The 13697-nt window shown below is 38.9% G+C and overlaps 1 protein-coding gene across 10 annotated transcripts in view; it reads left to right on the top strand.

Annotated features, from left to right (window-relative positions):
• The window catches only part of nebl (nebulette), a 118788-nt gene that overhangs the window by 56485 nt on the left and 48606 nt on the right, over window positions 1-13697 (top strand). For 7 of the 10 annotated variants that reach the window (XM_044339123.1, XM_044339124.1, XM_044339129.1 and 4 more), the window contains exons 4-17: window positions 75-176; window positions 275-385; window positions 2927-3037; window positions 3360-3470; window positions 3782-3892; window positions 5511-5624; window positions 6030-6137; window positions 6239-6349; window positions 7470-7580; window positions 7817-7927; window positions 10337-10447; window positions 10667-10771; window positions 11898-12008; window positions 13503-13610. The exons of 2 other annotated variants lie outside the window; for them this stretch is intronic. In XM_044339123.1, the coding sequence (XP_044195058.1) occupies window positions 75-176; window positions 275-385; window positions 2927-3037; window positions 3360-3470; window positions 3782-3892; window positions 5511-5624; window positions 6030-6137; window positions 6239-6349; window positions 7470-7580; window positions 7817-7927; window positions 10337-10447; window positions 10667-10771; window positions 11898-12008; window positions 13503-13610 (1536 nt within the window). The remainder of the gene's footprint in view (window positions 1-74; window positions 177-274; window positions 386-2926; window positions 3038-3359; window positions 3471-3781; window positions 3893-5510; window positions 5625-6029; window positions 6138-6238; window positions 6350-7469; window positions 7581-7816; window positions 7928-10336; window positions 10448-10666; window positions 10772-11897; window positions 12009-13502; window positions 13611-13697) is intronic. One more of the 10 variants, XM_044339126.1, reaches the window with a different exon arrangement.

The raw sequence follows: 13697 nt of genomic DNA, 5'->3' as shown, positions 1-13697 counted from the left end.
CTCCTGGGATGAAGCAGAAGTGCAGCAGAAGTTCAGCTTTAAACACACACTCTCATGTCTCTTCCACCCTGCAGGTGAAATACAAGGAGGACTTTGAGAAGATGAAGGGTCAGAGTCTGTTTGTTCCAGGAGCCGAACTCATCCACTCCAAGAACATCAGCGCCGTTATATCTGAGGTCTGAACACACAAACGCTCCTGAACTTATAACTCTCTTAAATCAGCCCTTTGGAGAAACAAGTCCAACTATCTGCATATTGATCGTTTCTGTTTCAGTCTAAGTATAAGGAGGACGGGAAGAAGGAGGCTTCGGTGTCTCTGTACTCCATCCTGCCAGAGACTCCGGAGACTCAACGCGCCAGAGAGGCTTCAGAGCTGCAGAGTGAGGTAGTTTTACTTAACATCTACTGTAATACACCAGATTTTATTCTCCTGTCTGTCAACTTAGGGATCTGTGAAGTGATGATAATGTAGACAGCAGTAGGTCATGACCACAGTTGCTCCAGAAGACCAGCAGGTGGTGAGAAAAACTGTTTGTTTTTTTTACTTTAAACCTGGATTCAATCAAGCCTGCTTTACTTTTCCCCAAAGAGCCAAAGGAGGTAAGAGTTACATCATACATACAACTCTCCTGGATGAAGATGACATGTTTATTAGTGTCTGAATAGTCACCAAGACAGTAGAGGGAAGAGTCAACGCTGACAGCCATCCTAGTGGCAGTGTTGGTCTGTCCACTGCTTTGATCCAAACTGAAATATCTCAACAAATATTGGATGGATTTTTGGATTGCAGAGGATGAACTTACTTGACTTTTTCTCTCGCTGCACCATGAGGTTGGCATTTACGGTTCAGTGTAAAATATCCCAACAACTAGAGGTCGGCATCTCAGTTCTTTATTCAAATATCTCGACAGCTGTCGTTTGGATTCCTGTGAAATTTGGTTCACGCATTGATGATCCCCAGAGGATGAATTATAATAACTTTGATCTCTTCATTTTGTCCAAGTTTACGACTAAATACCTAAAAAAAAACTCATAACATTCCCATCAGCTTCAGCTGTACTTTATGTTTAGCACTAAAATGCTGAAATCAAATTAATTTCAGATATAAAATCTTTTACAACAAAGGTTAAGTGCTGGCTAAAAGCAAACCAGAGCTGTACCCATTTTTAGGTAATTGTATTGTTTTTTATTGTACTCCCATATCTGTAGTGCACTGTGGTTTATGATGATGAAAGCTATATATTTTAATTACACTGTATATGTATGTAAAGCCCAACTAGGGACAAGAGTTGAAAATTAGCAATTAGCTATAAACTCTCTGTGCAGAACATCAGTTTCATGCTCTGTATCTGAACTATGTTAAATTGCATCGTCCCTATCAAATAAAATAAAAAGAAAAGAAAAGAATTAGCAAATGTTAGCATGTTAACATGCTAAGCTAACTTGGTGAACAACATACCTGCTAAATATCAACTTACTAGTATTATCAGTTATTTTATCTTTACCTTTGTTTTCCTTTTTATGCCCTATTTTACATTCCTGGTTTTACTCTCTCTAATCTTTTTAATCTTTTTCACACTTCAACTCTGTATTATGCTAAAGGCATCATTCAGCATATTGGCCCACTTGCCCCCGATGTCAAAACTAACACCAGGAATCTTGGTGTTATATTTGACCCTAAATTGAAATTTGAACACCATGTCAATAAAATGGTTCGTCCTGCTTTTTTCAACTTAAGAACATTGCAAAAATCAGACCATTACTGTCAGCCTCTGACCTAGAGTATATCATTCATGCCTTCATTTTTTCCCATCTCGATTACCGTAACTCCCTTTTCACTTGCCGAGCTGACCTATCACGTCTTCAGTTTGTACAAAATGCAGCGGCGAGGCTTTTAACTAGGACTGGCCACAGATCCCACATCACTCCTGTTTTAGCCTCACTGCATCGGCTGGCAGTGAAGCTCAGGATTGATTTCAAGATTCTCTTAATCACTTATAAGACCTTACACGGTTTATCTCCTGCATATATATCCGAGCTACTAAGCCCGTATACTAGCATGCGGTCGCTTAGGTCTTTCAACCAAAACCTGTTGGCCGTACCACGTGCCAAACTAAAAACCAAAGGCCACTGTGCTTTTGTTAACCCTAACCCCCTAACCCCAACCCTGACCCTAACCCTGACCCTAACCCTAACCCTGACCCTAACCCTGACCCTAACCCTGGCCCTAACCCTGACCCTAACCCTGACCCTAACCCTGGCCCTGACCCTAACCCTGACCCTGACCCTGACCCTAACCCTAACCTTGACCCTGACCCTAACCCTAACCCTGACCCTAACCCTAACCCTGACCCTAACCCTAACCCTGACCCTAACCCTGACCCTAACCCTAACCCTAACCCTAACCCTAACCCTGACCCTAACCCAGACTTTGGAACAATCTCCCCACTTCCATCAGATCATCTGAATCTGTTTACTGTTTCAAAAAACACCTAAAAACCTACTTTTTTTTAGAACGGCTTTCTCATTTCATAAATTCAAGTGTGTGCTCTGGGTGATGACTGTATGCTTGCTGTGTTCGTATGTGTGTGATGTCTGTATGTGTTCTTGAATGTGTCTTTCATGGTTTTTGTGTCACTGTAAAGCACTTTGTAACCTGTTTTAAAAAGGTGCTATATAAATAAAGTTTTACTTACTTTACTCACTTACTATTATTATTCTATTTGGCTATTCTGGTGTTTCCTCAGTTCCTGTTTTTATTGAGTCCTTTATTTCTGACATAGTCATTTATTGTTTGTTTGTGAAAAGTGCAAATAAAGTCTGATTGATTGAACAATGTGTTATCAGGCTCACAGTGTTTTAGAGGAGTTGTTAGTAATAAAACAGAGCTGACAGTGTTGTGTTTGTTTGTTTGTTTGTTTTTCAGATTAAATACAAAGGAAATGTGAAGACGGAGATCTCTTCCTCTCTTTACTCTCTGCTGCCAGAAACCACAGAGACCCAGTTTGTCAAAGAGCTGACTGAGATACTGAGTGAGGTCAGACTGATAGATGGATGTTAGAAGGATGATTGATGGACGTGTTATGATGTAGATGGATGGATGGTAAAATATTTTAAAAATAAAGTTGTAAAACTGGGGAAAAGATTTCACGGGATAGATTTATGGATGTTTCTGTTATATCTATTCTAGGTTTTAATTTTCTGAAGGAAATGAGACTATTCCAGTTCTTCTTGCTATAATTAACTTTAGCTTTAGCTCCGCTGTTTCCAGCCGAGACCTTATTAAAATGTTATTTCCCTGAAAGTCTCGACCACGTTTAACAGTGAAACGCTCTCTCTCTCTCTCTCTGCCCCTTCAGAACAAGTACAAAGAGGAAGGAAAGAAGGAGATGAGCAGCAGTTTGTACTCGCAGCTTCCTGAAACCACTGAGATGCAGCTGGCCAAGACCGTCCACGAGTTCCAGAGCGAGGTACTCAAAACGTGAAGAGTCTGAGTTATAAAGCCGTCGTGTTTCAACATATTTCATCAGTTAACTCCGGTCTGGGCGTCATGTTGTGCTGCAGCAGCCGAATGTTTGATGAAGCAGCAGGTTCAGCTGAGAGGCAATTTATAAAATATGTAAAGCAGGTTTAGATCTCAGGATAGATTAAGGCTGTATCACTGCCACTAAAACAAATATTGTATGATACTTATTTAGCAATAGTGCTACTGAAAAAAAAGCCGTCTGTCAGAGTGTCGTCACATGACGGACAGATCTCATCTGATCTCCTTCTGTTTCAGAAAAAGTACAAAGAAGACGGGAAGAGAAAGGCCTCCATCTCCCTCTACTCCCAACTCCCCGACACTCCAGAAATACAACACGCTCTGGAGGTGTCACAGATGCAGAGTGAGGTATTCACACACACACACACACACACACACACACACACACCCACACACACACACACACACACACAGATTCTTTTATTTAAACACTCACATGCAGTATGTACTTTACACTAAATAGTTTTTGGTGGCCAAAGAATAAAATTTCCTTTTTTTTTTCAAGCTTGAGGTCGATTCACAATTTTAACCGACTGTTATTTGCAAAATGGAGAATCAAAACATCATATTTTTTTAGACAGTTGTGCAAAAAATCCAAATAAATACACACAGCTCCTGACTGTCAGTATCAGATGCTTCACTAACTGACCTGCTGCTGTTTGTGTTTCTCGACTAAACATCAGTGTGATATCTGCAGACTGCCGCTAGCTAGCGTTAGCTGTCCGACACGTACTGTAGAGACAAACTGGAAACTGTTCAGTCGACTTCCAGCGCTTCAGCTCTGGTAACCAGAGATGATCCTGGTCAACAAACACAAACTGAGAGCACAGATCGGTCATTTTCAGTCCGTCCTCCTCGTAGATGTGAAAGCTTGTCCCCACAGTCCTGGAAACAGCAGCAGGTGCAAAATGGCAAATGCAGCAGCTGTCGTCTACGTTACCTTTTGTCCATTTTAGACATTTTACACATCGTGCAAAAACAAAAATACTTTATACAGTACTTTATAGGTCAACCAGCTGTAAGAAATGAAAGACCAAAGCCTCAGTCCTCATTCTCTGTAAAAATGTTTCCTTAATTTCAGTTTAATATGAGGCTTCAGCAGTTATTATCCTCAATCAGACAGAACGCTTTCTGCAGGTTGCAAAACGTGCATTACAATTTAAAAAAAGAACAGTTTGTTGCGTCTTTTGTTTTTTTTTATTGTTGCAAGTAAACTCAAAGATCTGCACCTTATATTTTTTTTGGATACTTAGTTAGCTAGTTAGTAGCTAGTTACCTTATCTCACCCTAGTTACCTTAGGGTGGGATGCTGACACAGGAAGCAAAGATTCTTTAATCTCAAGTACCGCACTAGTTTGCCTCCAGGCCTGCTGTTTAGTGTTCAGATCATGGTAACTATGGTTGGTTAAATCATGTAGCTCCAGGTACACAGCAACAGCCACCACTAGTTTATCCTCCATGACTGTTGACTCCATTTGTTGTTGTCGTCATCACCACAGAAGCCCCGCCTCTCACTTCATTCCGATTGGACAATCGGGGAAAAAACAGAAATGACATCGGGAGCTTTTCTGCTCTGACTTGAAGTTTTTTAAACTCAAAGCATTCAAGCGTTCCTGCAGAAAACACGAGGCGCTCAGCAACATAAAGCAGCGAGCAAAAAGCTTCGCTCTCATTGAAAACAATAACAAAAAGCCGCCTGATGTAGCTAAAGAGCGCTCTGTCTGATCAGAGCCTTACAGCGGAGTCGCTCTGCTCTGCACTCATCCATTATGCACAAGAGGAATTACAACAGCAATTTCATAATGTCAACTTATTCACGTACAAACTGTATATATGATTATTGTATTAAAATAGGCTTTGCATGTATAACCTTTACATTCAACTCAAGATACTGGCGATACTGATACAGCTGTCTGTCTGTGTTTGTTTCTTACCTTCACAAACTCTCTCTGTGTGTCTCTCTCAGGCGAATTATCGCCCTAAGATGCTGGTTAAAGGAGCCCCTTCGTCTCTTTACTCTCAGCTTCCCGAAACCGCAGACATCCAGTTTGCCAGAGAGATGACAGAGCTGCATAGTGAGGTATCAACAAGCTGAAATCTCTGTAACCGATGGTAACCTCATCATTTGGTCTGTTTTTAAAGGGTCGTTACACCATATCTGTGTGGAGAACTTCTTAAATATGGTTAGACTCAGTCCTACATTTGTTTTAATTAAATAATTCATCATTTAGGCTATAAAATGTCCAAAATAACAACAGTATTCAGAGCCCAAAATGATGTGTTTTTGCATGACTGATATTTTATTCAACCAGTCCTCCACATGACACTTATCCTGTTTTGGATAACTTTATTTAAAAAAAAAAAGGAAACTCACTCAGTTGTTCGTCACATAAATTACACGACAATCCATCAAACTTCTGAACTCTCCCAGTTTCAGCAGCAGAGTTTCACCGTAAGCTGCTGACAGATTATTTTGTCTTCTCAGAGTAAGTACAAAGAAGGAAGGAAGAGCCTCTGTCAGAGTTTCTACTCGCAGCTGCCAGAGACGGCCGAGACTCAGTTTGCTAAGACTGTTGCTGAGCTGCAGAGCGAGGTGAGACTCTGATAAATACAGATGTTAATAAAGTCAATAAGTGCACATGGACAAACATCTGCTAAAACCTGCAGTGCTTTAACACTATTGTTCATTTTTAGTCGCGATACAAGGAGGCGGGTAAGAAGGGCGTCAACTCCAGCTTGTACTCTCTTCTCCCGGAGACTTTAGAGACGGTTCACGCCAAAGAAGCTACCGAACTCTTCAGTGAGGTAAATATTATATAATAACGATCAGTTTAGTCACTGAGAGTTTAATACAGTCAGATGTGGATGAAATGAGACAGTAAGTCTGTTCATGAGAAGTAAAACCACTGTGAGAACTTGATGTGACGTGATGTTTGACATTTTATGATACTTTTATTGTATTATTGTTTGTCTCTTGTGATGTTTTGTATATTTTCTTGTTGAGTTTCGTGTTTTGTGTTTTATTGAATGCATGCACAGTTTATGTATTGTTGAGTTTTCACTGTTTCAAATGTATTTTAATTATTTTTAATTAAGTTTTATGTATTTTAAAGGTCCATCTAGGGACGGACATTGCAAACTAGCTTAGCTGGCTATAAATGTGGTGATATGTTGCGTTAGTTCATGCTGTGTATTTGTCCTGATATAAATAAACATTAAACCTGCAGTGCAGAACTTTTACATATAAATGAACATCTGTTACATTCAAGTCTTTCCAAACGAGTTCACACAGTGCTGATTAAGCCGATCAGCACCAGATAAATCTCTCTGTATCTCACAGCGTACAGAGTTTTTAAATCTGGCGTCAGGTTTGACATTCCTGCGCTGGCCGGATGAATCCAGACTAGAATCTTCTGCCGACCGAGCCGCCTAGCCTCCGGTTAGCTCTCTGCTAACATGAATGGGGATGAAATCATTTAATGGTGTGGCTCTTCTAAACTTTCCAGATGTTATCAGATCAAATGGATGAAAGTCCGATGGTAAAATGAGTCATTTCACAGGAGTTGTGTGACACTCAATTTAAATACAATTACAATTTATCCTCCGTTTTAAAGCCACAACATTAGCGAGGGAGCAGACTACGGCAGAGCCTGTGATGTAAGCACGTTGACAGTGTTTTTGTAATAACTCTCACTACCAGAAGGGGGAGACAAACGTCCTGCTCTACAGCTTTAAATGAATAAAACTTGCAAGCAGGTCAGCTTTCAGTGTCAGGAAAGTGCTGATGAGATATTCTTCTCCGTTCTGTAAAGCCGCCGTTTAGCATCAACTTGTACAGCTGTGGAGCTCAGCGCTAACAGAAGCTTTGTGATACATGTGGGTTATGTGGGGGCTTTGTCTTCAGTATGTCTTTGTGTTCTTACAGGTGAAATATAAAGAGGAGGGTAAGAAAGAGATGAGCATCAACTTGTACTCTCTGCTGCCTGAAACCATCCACACACAACACGCTAGAGAGGCGTCAAACCTGCAGAGTGAGGTACTCAAACAAGCTACTTATTAGTGTGAAATCAATCATTTGTGACATTTTATTTATGAATGAATAGAAATCATGTCATTATCTCTTACCCAGTTTATAAAAGATTTTATATTTGCTGATGTGAGCGCTCACTAGTTGTTATTGAAGCAGAGTAATTTAAATGAGCTTAAAGGTAACATCTTATCTTTATTTGATGTTGTTTTGATGTTGCATCGTTACGCTTCTGTCTCCTGCAGGTGAAGTATAAAGAAGGTCTGAAGCAGAAGATTCAGAGCAGTTTGTACCATCAGCTCCCAGAAACCACAGAGACACAGCTGGCCAAACAGCTGTCTGAGCTACAGAGCGAGGTACAGCACAGGACGCCACCACAGTAACACACTTTTAATCTGGTTTAAAACAAAACTTTAAAAACACATTTAACAGAAATGAGCTCAAATTAAAGCTTCAAGCAGCGTTGGTCGGGACCTCGCACTCTGGCCCGTAGGGATCAGATCATTTTGCTTTTTAAAAATGAGGGATATTTATTACAAGTGTGGTGTGCTTTTATTTTGAAAGATTGATTGACAGGATGAGAATTTTCTGCAGGGTGAGACATGTCATCAAGTCTATTTTTCAGAAAAGGAAAGACTTTTAACCCACATGACCTGGTCAGTTTGATTTGAATGGAGAGTGTGAGCAAACCCACACCTATTTGAACATTTACTGCTTCCACATAGTTTTAGATACAAACTTCATTTGAACTTAAAATGAGTCACGAGACTTTGACCTACAAATCTTGAATTTACATGTTTTTTCTATCTTTTATTGTTTTTGAGATATTAGAGTGTGAGTTTTAAAGTCTTTTCTTGCTCCTCCTGTGATTTTATAATGAGTGTGTATTGCGGAATGTTTCACAGCACTGAGGGAGTGACATCACCAGGAGCAGTTGGAGAGGAGGATTTTAGAGAACGCTTCTTGTGAAATCTCCTCATAAATCCCATGACTTTGGCCTAATCTTACATTACAAATCATTTTATAGTAGGAAATTTCGTTGAGAATCCATTGACACAGGTTTGAAAGTGGTCAGACTTATAGTGTAGATGTCAGAAGCCTCAGTTTGACACAAAGTTCATGCCCATAGATTGCCTCCCCATTGTTTTACATTGTAAGGGTGATGTGGCACTGCAACTTTCAGGGCTTATAAAATCCAAACCGTTCGAGTTATTACAAAGTTTTTAACAACTTTTTTTCAGCACAGTGTCATAAGTCATCTTTTAAAGTTTGAAGCCGATACCATTAACGCCCTCCTCGGAGATAGCGTTTGTTCGGGGGCCAAAATTGGGGCAAAGTCTTATTTTGAAAGGCTGATTGCGGACTTCCTGTTGGATTTAGGTCAGGGGTGTCAGCATATGATTCGTAGGTCTTGATGAGACAAGTAATTGAGTTTTGGTTTGATCTCTCTACGACATTCCTACGGGCCGTGGCGGCCATTTTGTTACATAGGTGGCGCTAGAGAGCACATTTTGGCACTTTAGGGGTTAATTTTTACATTTTATCAAATTTTTCACCAGACCTGATGTGCGTGCCAAATTTGGTGAGTTTTTGAGCATGTTTAGGGGGTCAAATTTAAAATTTAAGTTTAAGTGGCGTAATAATAAAGAAACAAACAAACAAACACACAAAAAACAGTAGAGTGACTACTGTTTTACAGTAGTCTTCTGCCTTTTGGGCTCGGTCCCTAAATATATACAGACACACTAAGACATTTCTAGCAATAACAGAAAAGTTCTTTTTGTATTTATTTTCATGCATAACTTTCTGGATTTTCACCTCTGCGGCAGCACTGCGGAGAACAGCGGGAGTTTGAAAATAATGACACAAAAGGAGGAAGAGCGTTCACACAGTTCACACGCCGACTGAATAAATATTTAAAATATATTTTACTGCTGGATAATGAACAGACGGGGTTGGAGGAAGTTGGAAAAGGCAAAGCAGCTTTTATGGAAGAATGACAGCTGCTCCAACATGATGCTGACATGTAAAATTATCAGAGTATTGAGACATTAATATGTGTGTTTGTGTGAAAGATGTTAAAGACACCTGCTGATGAGTCTTCTTACAGGGAGAAGAAGGAGAGAAATGTTCAGTTTTTCCTGCTGTTTCTGAGTTCAGAGTCACGGTAGATCAGCAGCAGCGAAGCAGCAGGAAGTAAAATTATAACTCTGCAGCTGTAACTTTAATAAAGGTAGAAGATGAAGAGAGTTTCACTAAATATTCTCTTCTGTTGTGACAGTGAATAACTGTGTTCTGTAGAGCTGCTCTCAGCCGTCAGTTTGAGCTACTTCAACTCTGTGAAGCATCATTTAAAAGCTCTCATGAAAAATTCAACCCGCTAAAACCCAAAATGAAATGATTTCTAAGGCTACTGAGAGATAAAACACAGCTTTATTTCTGCTTAAATTAACCAGTTAAATTAATGTTGTATGTTGTTAAAGTAGGAAACAAGAATACATCAACAAACATTGTTTAAACATGAATTTAACCCTAATTTAAGGTCTTTTAAGGTCTTTTAAATGGTTCATCAATTAGCAAAGCTTCTAGCTTTTAAGGTATATAACAAGCTTCCTTTAAATTACACATTATGCAATTTTAAATATTTGAAAACTGTAAATAAACAACTTAAGTAGTTACAGTAAAAATGGCTGCAGGGGTTTTAAATATCAGTTTTCTTCATGAATGAAACTTAAAACAATTTAAACCTTTTGTGACGTCTGCAGGTGAAATATAAAGAAGCGGGAAAGAAGGAAGTGAATTCCTGCCTTTACTCTCTTCTCCCTGAAACTCTGGCGACGCAACACGCTAAAGAGGCTACGGAGCTGCTCAGAGAGGTGAAGCTTCACCTTCATCACCTTCATCACCTTCATCACCATCATTTTTAATACATATAAAAGTACTTTTATATGATTTACTGTCGTGTGCAAACATGAGGCTCGACTTGAGTTTTAAAAAACTTACTACCAGCTGCACATAGACGTTAAATCAAACAGTTAATAAATGTTTTGATAAAGATTATTGATTTGTTTGATTATTGATTATTGTTTCTGCAGAATAAAGACAGCGTGAAGAAGGAGATGTCCAGCTCACTCTACTCGACGCTGCCCGACACGTCAGAAACCAACTTCGCCAGAGAGATGACGGACATGCTGAGCGAGGTACCGACATCCATAAACATCAGATTAGATTAGATTAGATTAGATTAGATTAAAGTAGATTAGATAAAATGACATTAGATTAGGTTGGGTTAAATTAGATTAGATCTGATTAGGTTTGATCAGATCAGATTAGATGAGAAGAAATAAAATTTCATTAGATTGGATGATATTCAATCAGATTAGGTTTAATCAGATTAGATCAGATTAAAGTAAATTAGATTACATTCGATCCAATTAGATCAGATTAGGTCTGATCAGGTTAGATTAGATTAGATATAGATGAGATGACATTAGATTACAGTAGATTATATTAGGTTAGGTGAGGTTAGATTAGAACAGATTAAAGTAGATTATGTTAAATTAGATTAGATCCAATTAGGTTGATTGATTAGATTAGAGGAGATTAGATTAAATCAGATTAGATTAGGTTAATTTAGATTTAATTAAATGAGATGAGATTTGATCAAATTAGAATAAATGAAATTATTAATTAATTAATTAAATCAGATGAGATGTCTCTAAATGTGTCTAAAAAGTCTTGATATGACTTAACGAGTGTAATCTCCAGATTAAATGAGATGTTGTAGATGTTGAACATGAACACTGATCCGAATCCTTAAATCCGGTCAGAAACACTCAGCAGGTCATCAGCTCCTGGTTTCTGATGTTTCCATCATCAGTCGGTCATTACAAGTGTAATTATCATCAGAAAAGGATCAAAGAGGTTTTCTGTGTTGCAGCCTTGAATCTCAACGACGTCGTAGAGGTTACGGACCTCACTAATGAGTCTCAGCTCGCCGTCCGATCTGTGAAGACACAAAGACGTGTTCATCAAACACTCACGATGAAAAGAAAACAAAATGACAAAACACAAAGAGCAGAAATAAATACTAAAACCACAAGATAAGATTAACAACTGAAAGAAAAAGGTTAAAATTATTGTATTTATGTTTATTTGTCATTTAACCCTGAAAACACGTTGTTTTCTGAACCAATAAAGGTTTTTTTTAACAGTAGCAGGTTGTTATTCAACATCACAGAGACGAATTCCTGTTCACCTACCTGGAAAACAAAATAATCTGTCGAGAGACGTTAATCCTCATGTTTTTGGTTTTGTGTTTTATAGAATAAGTACAAAGAAAGCGGGAAGAAGAGCCGCTCTCAGAGTATCTACTCTCAGCTGCCGGAGACCGCTGAGATGCAGTTCGCTAAATCCGTCTCTGAGCTGCAGAGTGAGGTGAGGAATTCATTTATTTTTCTTTAAAAAAAAACAAAAAAAAACGCTTCTCATACAGCAGAACCTGCTTTCTCCCTTTAAACCAGTGACACAGAGAAACCAGTACTGAGAATAAACTGGTCAGGTCACATATTATGTAGTTCAGTTAGATCAGTGTTGGTCAAATTTAAAGACAACACATATTAACAGTATCTCTGAATGTGGCCTCTGATTCCTTTCTTTATTATTATGACATTTAGGTTAACGTGATATTTCAGTCTTGGTTTATTTGGTTGCTATGGTAACAGCAAGTGCATTTAAATGCAACAGCAAACTTTCAAGCGGCGACTTTGTCAGAAATGCAACATTAGAGCAGCTGCTGTGTTTGTTTACAGAGCAGCCAAACAAACTCATGTTGTTTTAATGAAGCCGATCGATAAGTACAGGACAGCAGTTTTTACCCAGTAAGAGGAGCTGGTTAGCTTCCCATAACATCACCATCACTCCCTTGGAAAAATTAAAACTGATTCCCAATAAAAGCCTCTCAGTGTTTCACCAGTTGAATGCTTTTAATGTGAAACAGCAGCAACAGGAAATGCTGTGTTAGCATTAGCGGTAACTTAATACAGCTGAAGGAGAGTGAACGATGAGCCTGATATCAACTGAGAAAAATTAAATTAACAGTTAGACTGAATCTCTCATGTTTAGGAAGGTTAATTCCAATCCAGCACAGGAATGATGGAGTCCGCTACTACAAATGAAAACTACTCCTGTACATAGTGAGGTCGTTACAGAATGTAAATACATTAAACTACTGTTGCTGAAAAAGTACTGATCATAAATAATACAACACCATCTCACCATCTGCGTACAAATAACACGACTTTACACTTTCAAATTGTGTGCAGGTGATTCGCCAATTTAACACCACGTTGTTAAACATTTCACGTGTCATTTAACGGCGTTGGTTAGGTTTAGAAACAATAAACCTCCTGGTAAGGGTCAGGGAAAGATCATGGTTTTGGTTAAAACACTAAAATGCAGTAAAATTGTCAAAAATGCCAGACATGATATTAAAAATGTCCAGCTTGTGGTCTCCAACAGTGCTCTCCTTTTTGCCAGCTGATTATCTATCATCCACCCAACCTGCCTCCTCCTAATAAGCCAAAAATCACCTTTAAAAAGGAAATAAAGTCATATTATATGACGTCACTTCCCTGGGAAGGATCGGCGTCAATTTGAAAGTGTAAAGTCGTGTTATTTGTTCGCAGATTGAAGAGAACAGACTGAATAATATCAAAAACAAGGTTTAATTTCAAAGATTAGAGATTATAACTTTAAACTGTTCAATGTGGACTAATTGTACTGCAGTGAGCTTAAATAATGAGTCTTATTTCTATGAATTAAATTAAAGTTCTCAGGTGTCGGTTGTGTGTCAGGATTCATACGTCTGCTGATGATTTGAATGTTTGTCATGTTTCTTCTTCTGACTTTGTTTCATTTAATTCATTCTAGATGAAATACAAACAGGGAAAGAAAGACGTGTCCAGCTCTCTGTACTCTACTCTGCCTGAGACTCTGGAGACGCTGCACGCCAGAGAGGCCTCCGACCTGCAGAGTGAGGTAAAAATACTACATGTAGTACACGCAGTACACATTATCAACACGCACACGCCCACACAATGACAAACATCCGTCCTCAGCTCCATC

The sequence above is a fragment of the Thunnus albacares genome, chromosome 21 (genome assembly GCF_914725855.1).
Source record: "Thunnus albacares chromosome 21, fThuAlb1.1, whole genome shotgun sequence".
NCBI classification, from domain to species: Eukaryota; Metazoa; Chordata; class Actinopteri; order Scombriformes; family Scombridae; genus Thunnus; species Thunnus albacares.
The sequence above is the reverse complement of the archived record's forward strand: the minus strand, read 5'-3'. Positions and strand labels throughout refer to the sequence as shown.